General features: G+C 35.6%; 2 protein-coding genes across 8 annotated transcripts in view; one reads left to right on the top strand and one right to left on the bottom strand.

Annotated features, from left to right (window-relative positions):
* Window positions 1-17,934, top strand: part of LOC110829914 (uncharacterized) — a 540,512-nt gene that overhangs the window by 235,907 nt on the left and 286,671 nt on the right. For all 7 annotated transcript variants that reach the window (XR_015533587.1, XR_015533586.1, XR_015533588.1 and 4 more), the window contains exon 4: window positions 13,844-13,968. Coding sequence is in view for 1 of the 7 variants with exons in the window: in XM_087342645.1 (XP_087198771.1) it covers window positions 13,844-13,968 (125 nt within the window). In the remaining 6 variants the exon portion in view is untranslated. The remainder of the gene's footprint in view (window positions 1-13,843; window positions 13,969-17,934) is intronic.
* The window catches only part of pb (homeobox proposcipedia), a 147,380-nt gene that overhangs the window by 71,595 nt on the left and 57,851 nt on the right, over window positions 1-17,934 (bottom strand). The gene's annotated exons all lie outside the window — the stretch shown is intronic.

Genomic DNA, 17,934 nt, shown 5'->3' with positions numbered 1-17,934 from the left:
TTCAGATCTCGACCGAGACATGTAATGTTTCAAGGTATTTCTCATTCCCTCTAGATGAATGGCAGACGATTTCTTTAAAATACGTTAAAACCGCTTACTTCTCAATGCTTTCATGTTAATCGAGCGTCGAGGAATTAGGCACTAATTAACCACTGCAGTTTAATCTGCGTTGTTATGTAGCCTACGATGTTATCTGCCCATGCCATGAGTATGAAGATATTTTGCGTTTGAAATCAGCAAATGAACAAATAATGACCGAAACTTGAGAAAAGTAGCGATTAAATTGCTTGCCGAACGTTTATCTCCGTTTGTGTTGCTTTATAAAACCACAGTATTATTTATATGAAATTGATAAAGAATTTGTTTGTCGATGTACTAAAGCAGACACGTATGAAAGGCTGTAATGTAAGACATTTAGATATCTAGAATTATTTTAAACAACAGAATACACAGAAATTAATTTGGTGACAGCGGTTAGGTTGTTTAGAACAATCAACACGCTGTTACGGAGATTTCTAGCCATCCAAATACATTTGTTAAATTTATATTATATACTCATAATTCATGCAGACAGGTATCTAGGAGGGAAGGATTAACATAACATTCAACGTTTGGAACATATATTTTTGTATTATACTATATATGATTTAAATAAATTCTTTTCAACCCGCCAACGTGTTTTATGCGACTCACGTACACCGTTTATAGTAAAGTGTTTTTATCTCATGTCAGGAAACGTCTTGTTAATGTTGCCAGTATTTACCAGAAACTACCACTGCAAGAAACTATTCAGCTTAATGAAGAATGTCAAATTTCGAAGTGCTGTGGTCCATAAAGTTATTTACCCTGATTTTGCTCTTTTTATTTTTTCACGATTTTCTTATAGAAGGTTTTAAATACAATACAAAATATTAATTACCCTACAGAAATCGAACTCTCATTATTTTTAAATACGGTGTGATTAGTCAAGGTAATTCACATATGTGCTGAGTTTCACATATCTGTTAATTTCATACTGAATAAGCCGTCGCGGAGAGCCGACAATGGATAATTCTGCAGCTTATTTGTTGTGCAAGGGACTGGCAACTCTCCCTCATTGTAAGAAATGTTATGTTATGAAACACACGGATGCCGTCTAATATTATTTGTTTTCTTTTTCTTTCTCGGCTTGTGCACCCTGGTTTATGTGAAAGTGGGTTTTTTCCCCCGAAGGGAAAAATACAAATTAAATAAAGTTGTTTGAGAACAAAGTGTTGAAGAATAGTTGGATCTAGAAGAGAGGTCATGACATGAAAATGTAGAAATCTGCTTATGAAGAGAGGCATAACTTTTAGGTGTTCAAGTCAAAGAGGATACATTTGGCAGGGCATGTAGCTCGCATAAGCGAGTTAATTAATGTATACGCGGTATAAGTTGAGCCTGAAAGGAAGAGAATAGTTGGAAGACTTAGGTGTAGATGGATGGTGTTATTAAAATTTTGGCCTCTCTTAAACGAATGGTCCGTCCAGGCGTGTTGGCTGGTCATAAGCCTCACTTATTCTCTTGACAGCCTTGTTTCAGGGAGTTACAGTTGTATGCCACTTTCCGTATCGATTCTATTACGATAACGTAGCCATTGTCATCAGGCTGTCTCTTGGGTGAAGTTTTTTTTTTGTTTCATGGGATTAATTCACAAATTTTTAAGTTCTAAGTGCAAGAAATTTGACTATTCAATACAGTTTACATTGAGAGATATACAAGCATAATTAGCAGAAGGATTTTTGCAGTCTACTTTTCCGAACACTAAAATTTATCAAACCACTTCTTTCCGAAAATTCCTGCCTTATTTTTCTTTGGACTAGTCATAGTCAGAATTAAATGTCGAAGTTTGTAAGTTAGTCGATTGAAAATTTGTGTGGGTATATTTATATGTAAAACCTTATTATGATTCAAATTAGTTAAAGTCTTAAATTACATTTTTTAATCGTACTTATGAACAGTTACGCGAATTTCGTTCTTTGAGTAACAAGAAATATTGTCAAAAATTCTGTGATACGTTTCTGCTGACTTCTGACCACTCCAGTTTATACTCCGTGAGAAATATACCACGTACAGAATGAGAGAGAGTGTTAAGCCAATAGTAAGTCGGTGATGATGAGACAGAGAGTGGGAAGGGGTCGTAGTGTCAGACTTGTGAAGCCAGCAGCCCCGCATGACAGATGGACTCTGAGAATGATGCAGCAGATATGGTACACATCAGTAGCAGTATATCTGCTTGTTCTACGCTTCTGTGATCCCATTACGTCTTACGCTCTTCCTCCCGTACGCTGTGAGGTCCATAGCTGGCAACACTTTTTTAATATTGTAACAAGCCAAACAGTTAGTGTACAGCTGTCGGCGAGAACAGAATAAACAGAAGCTTAGTGCAAATTTCTAACAATTTGTATTGTCCGTAGTTTTCTTACTTAAACTCTGATGCACTAAAGTGACCCCAGTAGTGTAATCCAAAGACTGGACACTTCTAACGTCAGACTCCGCTGTGGGAAGCAATCTATCTTCACCCCCTCCCTCATAAACTTTTCCCCCGAAATTTATCTTGATTTTATGATCACAACTTGACTGCCGTTTTAAGCACGATAATTCCTCGTGCAACTGTCGTCTCTACCATCCCATCAACACGCCCTATGCAATCTTGTTCACTTAGATTCAGTTATTGTGACTGACCTGTATAAGCCATAAAGTTCTTTCTTACATAATACTGTAGTTTTGTCTTAAATTTCTGCTTACATAAACTGTCGCTTAAGTTCCTAACATTTTTCTAAGAACTGTCTTTAGAAACACGTGTTTTTCACGTATTTTCCTTAAATGTAAGAGATATATTGTATGTTTAAACAAAAAATAATTAATAAAATTAATTAATGTGTTCGTTTTACTGAATTGCACTGTTTAATATATAATGACGAATAGCCTAAAACAGGAAGGATAAAATAATATATTTATTCCGAGATGACTTAAGTTCCTGATCACTGATGAAGCCCCTAACTTTGGACCGAGGGCGATGCTTGGTTAGAGTTATAGCATAACTCGGGGGAATGATGCTTAGCAAAGATAATCAGAAAAACTAGGAGAAAAGCTTTCTCAAGTGTCACTTCATTCACCACGGATCTCGCTAGACATTACCCAAGAATGAAGCCGGTTCTCCGGAATTGGGAGCAGGCATTTAGCAGCCTGAGCTGTGTCAAGGTCAGAAGAAGCGAAAAACCATCAAACAGAATTTTGATAGACGGTGCAACGAACTCGTATTTTTTTCCCCCGAAACACGAATATGGGACTATCACAAACTACATCGCCCAAAGTCTCTTCTGTAGCCACGCAAGAATCTTTGGCAATACAACTTCGTTACGTCTGTTTTAAAGCAATTTTGCTAGGTGTATTCCGGATCCCAACTTTATACTTTGCAGAACCTGTTTATTCTTTTTAGCAATAAATACATAGTGCCAAAAGCGTTTCGATTTAATACTAGTAATTTATTTCACACTGAAATTTATTTACTACCTGAAAAGAAGTGAAGTAGAAATTATTACATCTAATTTTTTATTTCATATACTTTTAACGGAAACTTATTCACAGTAAATTGTACTCTTAATAGAATATGCTTTATTGCTTAAAATCTGAACTTACAAAACTTTAATTGTTTTTTTTTTTACTTTATGAAGTAATAAAATTGGAATAATAAATATAAAAATTTCCCAAATTTCAACTAACGCAGCACATCTTCGACGTGTAATGACGAAAACATACTATATTTCAGCGGTTCAAACTGACGATCTAAATTTTTGTTCACTCGACGGTTCATGCTCTTCCGTAATAAGCTGACACTTCCTCCGCTGGTCATACCATTTCCTGCTTTTATGCACCTCGAAACTTTATTGTCGCGAACACAAAATCCGCCATTGTGCTCTATCAATTGAATCAAGTCGATAACTTTATATTTTATAGCTTAAAGATTTATTTTAATAAAATACTGTGATTTGTCAACAGAAATGATGCATGTGTTGAATTTTTATACATGCCGTCCCTATTTCATCATTCCAGAATTTAAATGATAAGATTAGAATGAAGACAATTTTGCTATTTTGTTTGTTTCTTATTTTAGAATTCTCTTGAATACTTTTTTTATCAATGTTATTAAAATCTTTGAATATGTTATCGCCCAGAGAAGTGTTTGAATTATACATGATTGTGAATAATTAGGAATTGACTTTGTGAAATAGGCCCCATACTGAGTTGCAGCGTTCCAAAGTTACATGTATTTTACGTTACGGAGGTACGAAGAGAATATAATATAGATCAAGGCGTCTGCTGAATCACAGAACATCACAGCATTGAGCGATTTGTAATAATAATCTACACAATACTAGACAGAAAATGTGTTTTCAAACCGAAATAACCACAGAAAAATCAGTTACGCAGTTACGCAAAGGGATCGTATTTAAATCGTTAGCTGTCAGTTGAGGTTCGTCGAGTAAAACCAGTCGGCTGGCCCCGTGCTAACCTTGGGCCATATGTTCATTCTGTCCAGGAGACATTCTGTGAAAAAGATCTTCAGCTGCCTTCTGAACGTCCAGAACGAGTGTAAAAACCGTTTGCAAAACTCTGTTACAGAGGGAAACCTTAAGACAAAAGACAGTATTAGCGGGAAATTCGTTTCTGTGACTATTTTAGTGCTTGAATTTAACTTTAATTTCTTTGGTTTTTAAAACTTACATCCTTCCCCACCCTAATAAAATTCTGTACACTGTAGATCCTGACATACATTTTGTGTTTTTCTTCAGTCTCTCCAGGCAAATCACTGGTGCAGTACTTTCAATTAAGCTACAACCGCTTCCTTCCACATCCTGTCTAATTCATTATTCTTCCTATCATACGACGCTATAGCCTAATTCGGCGTTGATTATTAGATACACGAAAAGATGCTAACAGACATAAGTGTTTGCACTATAAACATGTTTAGGCTACAGTGGATAACACACTGTAGTGGATAGTATTGTTTTTCTGCTTCTTACCTGTTGTGTTTAAGTTTTAATTCGAAGAAAAAGGAATTTTTTACGTTTTATTTTATACGATACAACATTGAAACAGTTCTCATTGTATTTTTCTTTTTTCTTTTTGTTCAGATCAGCTTTCATCACAAAACGATTGTCCTAATCCCCTCCCTCCTAGTACGCGTTCCTTCTTTTGAGGTTCTATGTATCTTTGTGTATTGATTCAGTCACTGTATGAGGCTAAACCTTGTTATTGTATGGCTTATTCAAGAAGCCGGCAGATAAGAGAGGACAGAGCTATTGAACGTGTTTGCCTCAGACCCAAACGAAGGCCGAGCGGTGATGAGTGACTGGGCAAAATCATTTATTGGTCCAATACAACATACAAATGTATTATGTTCTGTTACCACAGCAACCGACAGCCCTACCCGAGTCAAAACATAAGATTCTGTGGAACAGTACCTAGTTTTAGGCGTGTTAGAAACTTTGCGCAACGCCTGTTAAAATAGCTGTGTCTGTCTGTCCTCTCGGTTCACATGTAACAGCTCGAGATGGGCACTACGGAATTTCATGTACTTCGATGAAGAGGATTTTTATGAAATATTGTCCGTTAATTTCAATTTTTATTCAGATTTAGTCAGTTTTAATTATCACTTTACATACAGCATTTTCCTGACGTTACCTTATTTAAAAAAACACTTACTGATTGTTCTTTGTAATGGTGATGTTTTTTCTTTAACATAGGTACTGAGTTTTCGTTAGACGTTCTAGTTGACGACTTTGTCAGTCTAGCGTATATTCTGGTGAATTTCGGTCACTGCTAATTTGCCCAGACCGTTTATAAACAAGCATCAAAAGTTTAAATTAGTGCATTGATAATGCGAAGGCAATAACACAAGGAACGCGTCAAAATTGTTAACGCTAAGCATACTTTTTCTAATTTGTTAGATAAGTAAGCCGCGCGCCCGTCTCCATTTGTATTATGGTTTTCACAGTTATCCATAATAAGAAATACCACCTTCCGTCAGATAGATTTGCAAATTCAATATTACTCGTAAGTTCAGGATGAATGTACCCGAGACAAACCTTGCCACTGAGGTACATAGTGCAGCAGCTATTTCCGAAATACATTTTGTTTTTAATATGTATTACATATATTATATAGTTTTATTGCGAGGGATGACTATATATTTTACGACAGCGTCTTTCGAATGATGTATGAAGATCCTAAAACGGCAGTTTTCTGAAGTTCCCTGATGTTGTGTTCGCTCGGAATGTTGGCCAAATACTTTCTGAGTGACTTGGAGACAGTTTCAGTTGTTTCTATAATTATTGGGATTACTTTTGCTTTCACTTTCCACATTCGCTGTATTTCGATGATATTAATATTATTATTATTATTTATCAGTGTTTGCCTGTCATTGGCTCCTTGCTGTTGGCAAACACTTTAATAAATGAATTGAATTATATTGAAGTATTCAGTAGAAAATTGGCTTTATGTGTTAACGTCCTTTATAACATTCTGATAATGTTTCTTGTTTTATTATAATTATTATAGAGTTCTTCTCTTGTGCTGTATCTGTAATTTGCGTTTTGCCTGTTGATGAAGCACACTAATAATAAAGAACTGAATTGAATTTATGTTATGATTAGTATTTGTGAGGGTGGGCCATGTTTGTATGTAATTAATTGATAGATTAATCGATTGACAGAATACATTTGTAAAGTAGCTAAATTTTCGACCCTCCACATCAACAATTCTCTTTGGTCCTGTGCCGGATCTATGTGTCCTTCTAGATCTTTTGGTAAGATATTCTACCAGTGTGTCTACTACGCTGCATAAAATGGTCACGATCACTGTTGAAACTACTTTTGTTTTTATAACGTAAATGAAACGTTATGAATTATGATTGTAAAATGTTAAACATGAGCTTTCAATCAGCAAAGTGACTGAGTTTTAGTTCCTGGTAGAAGAAAGAATTATTCTCTGCTCTTTGTACAGATTGACTCTGGGGTCCACCAAATCTCCTGCCTCAAGGGTACCAGTAGCTTTTTCGGAGCTTATATCTGATCAAGATTCGTAAAACTTAACCTCCGTGCAAGGTTTTCGCTTTCATGGTGTTGTTCTCAGGCAGAGGATAAAGTGTTTTAAGGGAAAATAATTAAACAACAGATAAAAGATATGACGAAAATATTTGTTTAATAAAATTCTTGCATTTTATAACATGAAACAGACTTCTGAACTGTAAGGAAACCAAATGTTTCTCTTTAGAAAACAGTATACAACTAATTTAAAATAAATAAAACATGATAGAGATGTATTTATTTCTGGTTTTCTGCATAATCACTACTTGGTACAAGTTACAGGTAGACCTAATATTAAAGTAATGAATTCCTTGTAGCCGTTATTGCCCGCTAATTCAGCGCCAGATGATATTAAAAATGTCTTGTTCTTCCATTAGCATTGCTAAACGTAAGTCAGACTTATTGCGTTTACACTGACGTCACAGAAATGTCATAACGACATTGAAAAAAATTCACTCTACTGATGTCCTCGTTTACAATGAATGCAAAGAAGAAGAAATAGGACACTGACAGACCAAAACACTGACGTACATACCCCAGACAAGAAGAAGGGATGTGCGTTCCAGTTCCAGAGGTTTCGCTTAGTGTTCAGTGTTTTTTATTTCACCCCACTTTCCAACCTCGATTTGCCTTCTTTTTTTCTCTTTCCGTACGTATCGCCCTCGGCTATCTTTTTCTCCTTCCATACACAGGCCTACATACTTCCTCACCCCTCACGAGAACATCTCCTTCACCTTAAGGGGAGGATGAGTTCTTCTGAGGTCGTCTACTTGATGACACGAATTTTTCATCTTCTCCTCTTAGCTTCCATCTCTCTTTCCTCTCCTTCGCTTCTCTTCTTACTTTGGTACTGTCAGCAGAAGTTGGAATTGGAGATCAGAAGTTTAGAAAAGAAAAAAAGAAGTCATGGCGAAATTGCACTATACTCTGTCGGCTGCACAGTCGGTCGTATTTGAAATTTTTTAATACCAGAAGAAAATGATGCTGATCTAATGCTATAGGCATACTCTCTGGTAAATGACAGTTGTAATATGGTCCGTAATGGAAACCCCAAACTAAAAGCTACTGAGTGTGGGCTTCTGGACACTGCATCCGGATCGCTGTAGTTCATGAAAACTGGTATGTAGTTTGGCAGATACTGACCGACGTTTCGGAGGAGCTTATTGCCTTAGTAATTAGGGTGACCTAATGATGGAGGTGGTAAACTCTTCTGAACGTTGGTCAATATCTACGAGACTACACAGTGAAACCTCCTAGAATACAGCTATATTTATTGACCAAGAATTTTAATTATAATGCGTTATTATTATAAGATTCCGGTCAGGAAAACTAGCAATGGCTGGGGGTTCGTCGTGCTGACCACACGTCACTCTGTATCTGGTTGGATGATCGTTCACCTCTGCTTAGGCATGTGAACGTGAGGCCAGCAGTCAAGCTAGTCGGCTTAGGCTCTCAGAGGGCTGTTACGCCACAGATTTAATTTATTTTTAATTATAATATTAAGTAACTTAAGTGGGCGTCATCAAATATGGGTGGTTTAATAAATACGTAACATCATAATTTTAGTATTTATTTCTAGAGATTTTTCGGTGAAGAACCAGTAGTTCAATTTATGTGTGTATCGTTTGTATAATCTAAAGCAGAATACAAGTTTTTATTTTTCGGAGTGTTAATGCTAGTTAAAAGGCTTCCAACACTATAAGGAACAAAACTGTTTGTCGAACTTTTAAAATAGACACACGAGCAGTGTGCAATTCGTTTGAGAATTAGAGCCCACTCAAAAAGCACAAGATTGCGCAGTATTTGTCCGAATCCAAAGAAACTGAGTCAGTAGAACGGATTGGACAGCATGACATTCGGATTTTTCTCTTCGCCATCAAATTAAGGACTGCTATGAGGTTCAGCTAGACCTCCAGTCTGTAGGTTGGTTTCTTTTGTGTCAGTAATTCTGAGTATAAACCTTCTCAATCAATTACATTTGTTTTAGAGAATAAGATATCCTTTATGTTCATATAACCCTTGAAGGTATAATGCATGATAATAAAATTATATTTTATCGTTTACTTGATTGTTTTATCTCAGACTAATAACAAAAATTCACTTTAATTTCTCATACAAATTTAAACAAAACTATTAACGAAATAAAGGTGTTCAGAATCGTTCACTTATTAAGACGTGTTTTGCCAAGATTTACTTGTTATAATTGGTGATATACCATGACAAGAATGGTGATTTCGAACAAAAAGTACGTTTAGTTGTTTTCCTTTGTTCCAATTCTACCTGCTCGTTTTTTCTCCCTTATCCATCATTTGTCTTTTCCTGAGGAGTCTAGAATCATTAGCCCGCTTCTGTCCGTCCCCATCTGCTAGACTGTTTCTTGTAACATCCTGGCATTCCCGTGGTTTTCTCTGACGAACTGCAGCCATCATTAGTCCCCCACTGCACGCCGGAACTTTTGCTTCATTGTACGTTCTGTACGGGAGCAATACTCTGATCCGTAAAGCACTGGCGATTCCTAACACGTGGAATATGACAGTAGAATCACGAATACAACGGCTATTCAACATTTATAGTCCTTGGTTGTTTATTTCGTTCGACTGTTAACTCCATGACAATAAATTGTAATTTTAATATTTTATGGTTATCTGATAGAGTCATTTTAACATTATAACCTATTTAAAGTCACGGGTGACAGTCTTTTTTTTAGAATCTCTCGCTTATTGTTTACATCGCCCCAGTATCTTGTCAACAGTACACATTATGAAGCTCTTTTATCTGTATATTTTAATGTATTTGGCACAGATATTCTGAAACACTTTCAGTCTAGTATGTGACATACTTAGCTTTATGGTCGTTTATGAGAAATGCTTATTTACTTTGCTAATAAAATATGACGTCCTAAAACACTAGATAATCCCGGATATTTTACACTCATGTAAAAAATCAGCTGACATTATTACAGTGACGGTGGTATTCTTCTAGATTTTTGTGTCGTTTAGACTCGTAGATGGATGCCAGCGTTTCGGAGAAATATACTGTTTCCATCTTCAGGGGAAAGTGGAGGAATTTATATTAGGTTTGGAGAAGTACCAGTAGAACGACCGAGTAGCTCAGAAAAGAAATATATATTCTTGGCGCAGAAAAGATTTAACTGTAAGATTTGTAATTTTAGTCAAAAATACATGTGTATGACAAAGTGTGATTTATTGAACATTGGGTGGTAGAAAGTTGACAGCTCATTTCCGTCGGTATAGTAACACAGCATGAAAGCATGAAGTATAAGGCAGATTATTTAAAACTGTCTTGGTAAGAATCAACTTTCATGTAAAAGCTTACATTTGTACAAAAAGGCCAACACATACTAATAGCCATATAAACTACCTCTGTCACATGTGTGCATACATTTTGCTTGTGGGAAAATCCAAAGTTAGATCTTTCTAAACTATTGACATGCAAAGTTCCGGGCAAGTATAGATTTTAAGTATCATCCGGTAAAATGCATTCTATGTTTCGAGCGGTCATGGTAAGAAAGAGAATAAAAGCTACGAAAACGCATTCAAATTAAAAATTATTTTGAAAGCAAAATTTTCGGACCGTGTATAATTTATTTATAGATTTCTCCCAACCAAAAAGTTCACATGACAGATATGTTGAAAATTTTAAATGCCAGAATTTAAAGGATGTATGTATAGGGTTCACAGTGAGTTCCATGGCAGTAAGCTAAATAATTTGAAATGTGTAGTGAGAAGTTTATGGAATAAATACGATACATGGATTCTATCCACAAAAGACCGAACGACAATAACGAGAAGTTATCTATCACTGCTTTTTGGAGAGGTCTCGGCCAACTGATCGGCTAAGCCGACTCAGGTCGTTCGTGGTATTCCTCGGTCACCCCAAAAACCATTTTATCTATGAATAAGACATAACACTCCCACACAATGGGATTTAATAATAACCAGAGATGGAAAGAGGAAGGAACAGAACCTCGGTCTTGCGAAACGCCAGTGACAGAATTGCGGAGGCTTTCATAACCTGCGCCTGTTTTGACTGCATACTCTGATCCAAATTCTTGAATTACTTCTTTCTCCCCTTGTTTACTATCCATTAAATTCCGCTGTTTCTTATAGTTTCAGCAATTCATATTCGTTTTCCCTGTCCGTCTATATTATAAAATTTAGTTATTGTGGTTGGTTGCTTCCTTTTATTTATGTTTCTTTGCGCTCACAGAGGCCTCTGAGTTCTCAGTGATGATGATGCTTGACAAGACGTATATTTCAAAAGCAGAGGACTTTGCCATTGGTACGAAAACACACTGGTTCTATTAGAAGTGCTCGTTTCAAAATTCATATAAGCTAGTTTCGGTTACTTATGTCTTATTTCTGTCTTTCCCGCACGTAAAATGCACGTGTACGAAGCGTCGGGCTATTAACTTCATTTACTTCTTCTGATTCCCAATCGCAATTATTATCCATCCTTCATCTGTCCTTTTTCCAGTCCCTTCTATGAAATTTTCATCATGAATTTCCTTTATTCAGTTAACTCCTCTCCCACCAGGTGGCATCCACTTGAGCACTTCATTCGACCATCTGTTGTCTGTTATTCTTTGGATGTGCTCGTACCATTTTAATTGTTTTGTTTTAAGTTATACAAAATGTAATTTTATTTTATTTTTTATGATTGCGTGATTGTACAATTTACTTTCCTTTAAATTCTTGCTAATTGTCTCTAAAACTCCTTTTCATTTTCCAATTCTTTTATTAATTTTCTTCTTAAATTTGCATATTTTCTAAACGCATAATCTTATTCTTTCATTATTCAATTATTTCGTTTTTATTGCAACTCATTAATCCCACGACTCACCACTCATATTCAGTACTGCCCCAAAAACGTTGTAACAACCAAAATATCGGTCTCTTGTAGTGTTACAGTGTCTCCTACAAGAGACCTCGTACATCCACAGACATAGAATTATTGTGATGGGCCAGATTGTGCAAGAGTGATAACTGCAAGTTCTTGAGTGTGGTCATCTTCAAATTTATTGCCTTCTATAAACTTTGTTAGAAATAATTTTCCGATGGTCCCTTCCGTAGTCAACATTGACTATATAGAGTAGAGAACTTCATTAGAAGCTAACAGTCGCTCACCCAGTCAAGAATTTCTTTTATGCACCTCGAAGTTACAATGGCAATGTGTCGATTTTTGAGCCACATGAAAATATTCAGAGCAATGTGCTGATATTTTGGAGATGTAGTTGTATTTGAAAAGATAATATTAAGTGGGCCTTAAAGGTGTAAAATTTCGGGAAGTGGTGTGTATTTACACTTTGGTATACCAGGGTGGTCTTGTGGATGGTACCTACTTTATAACCAGAAATATCTTTACTGTGGGAAACCGCGTTGTCATGATTAAAAAATCACTTTGCCAGAAAGACATTTCTTTTTTACCAGTGCTCTACAGTCAGCGTTTCAAAAGACTAAGTAGATTGTTCAACTGTTCACTTCGAAGGACAAATTCATATATTTCTTTCACATCAATAAGTAACATTGTTATGATTCTGACCTTTCATTTTGAGATTCTCCTTTTATGAGCTCAGAAAATCTACATTTTTCCATTATAGACTTGGTCGTTTTATTTCTGTTTAATAATGGAAAACTCTTGTCTAATTATTAGTCACTTCTTTTTAAAAAATACTGGTTTATAAAAAAATATTTTTGAAAAATTCAAGCAGAGTATTGTTTTTTTAGAATCAAAAACACTACCTGAATAAAACACTTAACTGCAATATTGACGCATGTAATCAAGCAATTCAATCATACGCGTTGCTAGGTGCCCCACGAAGAGTGTGCCCTGTTATTTATTTGTCAGATCTTGTAGCTTTACTTTGCTGTTATACTGATCATTATTAAGGCTCGCCACGACATCAGAGCTCTTCTGAACTGAGAATAATTTTTAGGCCATAAAGTAATTGAAATAAGTCTGGAAGCCTTCCTTCATGTGAGGTGGACACGCCACGGTAGGTAAACAGAGCTCCGTATCTACTCTGTCCGTGAGACAGTGATTCCAATTATACCGTGTTTTAAAAGACTCACTTCACCGAAAGCTGCATGTCTTGTTTATTATACATATTAGAATATAATTACATATTAAAGATATTATTAAACTACATAATTACAACGTATGTTGAAATTGTCTGCCAGCCTGTTGATAATAAAACTCATCTCGTTTAAACATGTTCGTAGGAATTTAGAGACATTGTACACGTGATATAAGTGTTTAATTGATTCATAATGACTGCGTTCGAAAATTATTTTCACTGATAAACATAACCCTGCACTGCTGAAAGTGATATGGTGCTTTTTACACAAACAATTGGCTCAAAATCAACGAAAACAAATATATTGAGTCAAATCACCGACTTGTTGAATTAACAAGATCCCTCGTTTGCAACTTGGCACGGCAAAGTGAAATTTTCTTATTATGCTAACGCAATATTTACCTTTAAACTTTAGGTTGCGTGACCTGGGTCTCACAATCTAACCAAATCATCAATCACATCCTTAAACATATCGATATCGTATTGGCACGCTGGTATCATGTGTGAATATATACAATGTGACCATTATTACATCAGCACATAACAGGTAGATTTTAATATTACAGCAGACGCATTTCGTTTTCACTTCATCAGTTACTTTTCCTGTGTCTGACGGCGAACCCCTTTCTATTTCCAGGTTTTGAACAAGTTCAAACTACTACCGACGTGGGAGAAACAGAAAGACTTCCCTTTATCAAGACAGAGGCTAAGGATCTCGTCCCGCCTAGAACAGGGACGGAGAGGAAGTAGAAGGATAATAAAGTAAGTGGATACATTTTCATTGATAAATTTATATTTTAATATTGATATATACCTTGAGATTTACATATGACGATGTTTTAGAACTGAGTAGCTTCCACATTTTATTCCAGTCTGCAAATGTAATTTGTATGCCTACTTGAAAATACGTATTTTATAATACGAAATATATTAGTATATAACATAATTTATAATTACGCACATAATTTAGTTCCTTTTAACTTTTTATAATGCTTTGAAGTACATGTTTATTCATTCAACCTATTAAAGGAATTTTATTGTGATGTTTTAAATCACGTCGTTCGATATCTGTTAAAATGTGCAGTAGGATTTCTTTAAGTTATTTCAAATGAATTTCCCCATTTGGGACGAGTTCATACAGTTTGATAGGCTACATCCAACAGGATATGATATGTCAAGGTTGCTGTAAGTTGCGTGGACTTTTCATTAACATCGATTCACCGATTCATGAAGGCGCATTTTTGTGTTCATAAACGTGGCACTGCCCTGTTGTATGATTATGAATATCCAGTAGATAAAATATATCACTTTCAAGAAAATATATTAAGCTTACTTTTTACAAAATATGCACTCGTGTCTGGAATATATTTAGGAATTTTTCTTATGCGTATATGTTTAAAATCTTGCAAATTGAATTAAATTATTTTCCTTCATTTATTCATCTGTGTAGTTGTTATGATGGTTAGATATTAGATAGTCCTCTGACGAATAGTGCATAACTCTAACTACAGTTCGCGACTGTAATCTTGAGACTTGCGGGGGTCAGGAAGTGGGGTGAGCTACGGACTTCCTGCAGTCCTTGCAAGTCTCAAGATTACAGTCGTGGACTATAGAACTCTTTGTTTATGTGTGCATCCGTGTTTGTATGTTGTGTGTGTGTGTGTGTATGTGATTAAGGTGTGCACTCTGAACATTAATTTTTTCTATTGAAGAAATTACCTCCTCAAATCAAAAAAACTATTAAACGTACCCCAGCATATTATATGGTGTTAATTAAAATAATCTTATACCTTGAATGTTGCAAATGTATTTGAAATGTGTATTAACGAAATTTACAAAAAGGCTGCCACTCTCATTCATAAATATGTAAGACCTATAAGACACATCAGTCATCGTTATTGATGTGACGAGTGGCAAGACTACGCATACTGGCTTTCAGAGATCTGTGACACTGATGATGGAGGCAGACAGTCTGAGAAACGTTGAATTACAACGCTGATTGCCCCAGAATACTTCGGTGCGTTCAGTCACCGTGAATGCTTTGTTTCTTACAAATCCCTACGTAAATTGCCTTTTCAAGTATTGGTTCTATCGTAGTGCGAAATGGAATCTGTTATTAGACAGCTTACCAACTGTGAAGAAGGTATTTATTGCTTGATCTGAGTTACAACATTAAGCATACTTGAGAATAAGCTATTAGTCATATTCACATGAATTATTTCGTTGTGCTGATAGCATTTCAACAGTTGGTAAGTTCATAGACGTGACTTGGCATTGCTTGCTACTTAAATATCTTATTATTCCATTTTGTTTACAATCGATCATTGCAACATTAATAAACACGTGGGATCTGTTTTAGAAGAACGTAAATTAAATGTGGTTGGTGTTAAAAGAAATATTTCTTGTAGATCGGAACACGATTTGAAATAATGGAAAGAAGTTGTCGGTCGATGTGTGGGGAAAATAAGAACAAGAAATAAAGCAAAGCAAGAAGCCGCATTGACAACTAGTGAGAATAAGAAGACACTGTTGCTTTGTCCAGTTCGGTTGCTAGTCGTGCTACAAAAGTGTTTGTAGCCAAAGGTTTCCACACAGCTTGAATCTTCTGCCGAATGACTAACTGCCTCAGCAGGGATCACTATGTCGCCTGGCTTTGATCTACCGGGGTAGCATTGTCGGCGAAGTGACTCGGTGCATTTTCAACTCTCGCTTTCTGTATCTGACTTTCCACATGCTGATGTAGTAATAATAAAAAGTATAGTCCCCAAGCATTTCTTTATATGCTGATATGGTGCAAGAGTGAACTATTTCCATTGGCCATTATTTACTCAATAAAACCTCTAATATTTTTTCGTGTGACCAAGGATTTTGCTTGTCTCTTCGCCACATTCTTATTAATATTCAACAAAGCTTGCTTGCATTATAAACGCCTTAATAAAATAATGAACGAATCAGGAATAAATGCTATGTTAACTTTTTGAGGCCGAGTATAGCCTAAAAATTATTTTAAATTTCTTCTCTACGTCAAAGAGTTAATGGCTATTAAAGCAGATGGTACATACAGTTACTGTCGGGTTTTAAAGAGTTGATCACGACTTTTCACTCTCAGGAACATAATTTATATATGACACGTGTGTGCCGGAAAATAAAGTTTTATGTACCAAATTCCGAGACGTTCACAGGAGGATTTGACATGCAGACGTGACTCTCATAACAACATTCTCCATGATATTAGTAAGTTCTGTCCTTGCTGTTTTTATAAAATTTCTCGAAGACCACCCTAACTCTTTCTAACATAGTCTTTCCCTGTCAAAATAAATTAGCTGACCACCTTACAGTTCTGTGGTTCTAAAGTATGTGGAACTTTACGTACTTGTTTTGTCCCCATAGACTGGCCATTAAAAATAACTGACGATTTGAAACCATATATTTATAAGAACCTTGCTTCCCTATCGTTGCCAAGTAACCACTATACTATTCTCCTTATATTTATATTTAACGTGGCTTATTTGTCACTTTAAAGCACAGTGTCTCGTTTGCCGAAAAATGTAAATTAGTTTATCTTTTCAATCGAGCCCCGTAGTTCTTTATTTGAGGTAAAAACTGAATTTATAAATATTATTTACATCAGCTTGGTGCTTTAAAGTAATGTAGACTTATTTGTAACTGTAACATGCACTGAGACTTTTCTGTAAAATAAGTAAAAGAGCCGAAGATTTATTTATGCGCTCTTTCAGCATTTTAGTAGTCGCAAGATTTTTTTTGGTATCTAAATGGTAATGCAGGGCAAATGCCCATTTGCTACCCAAGTACATATTGTTGTAACTCCCACTGTGGTATGTGTCAAATACATTTTTTTTCAAGGTGTCAAAACATTTATATTCACCAGCAAACCATTGAATGGTTTGATTCGTGTTATAATTCTTTTAGTTAATATTTCTTTTAATTTAATTTTAGTTTTTTTGGATTTCTATTAGTTTATTAGGGTTTTTTGCTTAGATTCGTGGATCGTTAGAGTCCGCCCTCTCGGCCGACAGGCTGAAGATTCAAACATCCCAAATTATTTCATTAATCGAGGTCTCCAAGTGGCGGCGTTACAATATTAAATTAAATATTGAAATAGAAACCATTACTTATTTATTTATTGAAAACAATGTTGTACTTGTAACTCATGTTCTGGAAGACATTAAAGCTCAGATACATATGTCAAATTTGAGGGCCTGACACCTCTCGTTCTCTGCGTTTTTAAGATGTGACTTGGTGTTTTCTATATTATTTCATAGCTTTGTAATCTTTCGTATGACGTTACTTTGCTTTGATAGAGACGATAAAACTTTCGTTTTGAACACGATGAAATAACTATCTTAAGGGTTCAAACATAAGGGGGCCTAGGCCCACTCGCATTTTATATTATACATAGGCTTAGACCCCTGATCGGTAATATTATCTAAAACAAAATAAAACCAAAAATGATAAAACTGAAATTTAAAACTACATAACCTTGATATTACTGGGATCGCTACATAAGGTCTAAGCACATAATTCATGGGCCTAGGAAATTTGTTTAGCGACATGAAATAGCAGTTATTGTTCCCAAAGGAACTACACACTTGGCGTGCTGGTATAGCAAGAGTATTTTAAGAAGAGGTCGATAATGGCTCTTGAGTCATTCTCGATTTGGTACATTTATAGCTATATAAAATACTTAAAATTTATACTGAAAGGATA

This window comes from Zootermopsis nevadensis, unplaced genomic scaffold, assembly GCF_977971745.1.
Source record: "Zootermopsis nevadensis isolate Lab colony 2312 unplaced genomic scaffold, Znev_1.0 Znev_ptg000001l, whole genome shotgun sequence".
NCBI lineage: Eukaryota > Metazoa > Arthropoda > Insecta > Blattodea > Termopsidae > Zootermopsis > Zootermopsis nevadensis.
This window is presented reverse-complemented; position numbering and strand designations above follow the sequence as displayed.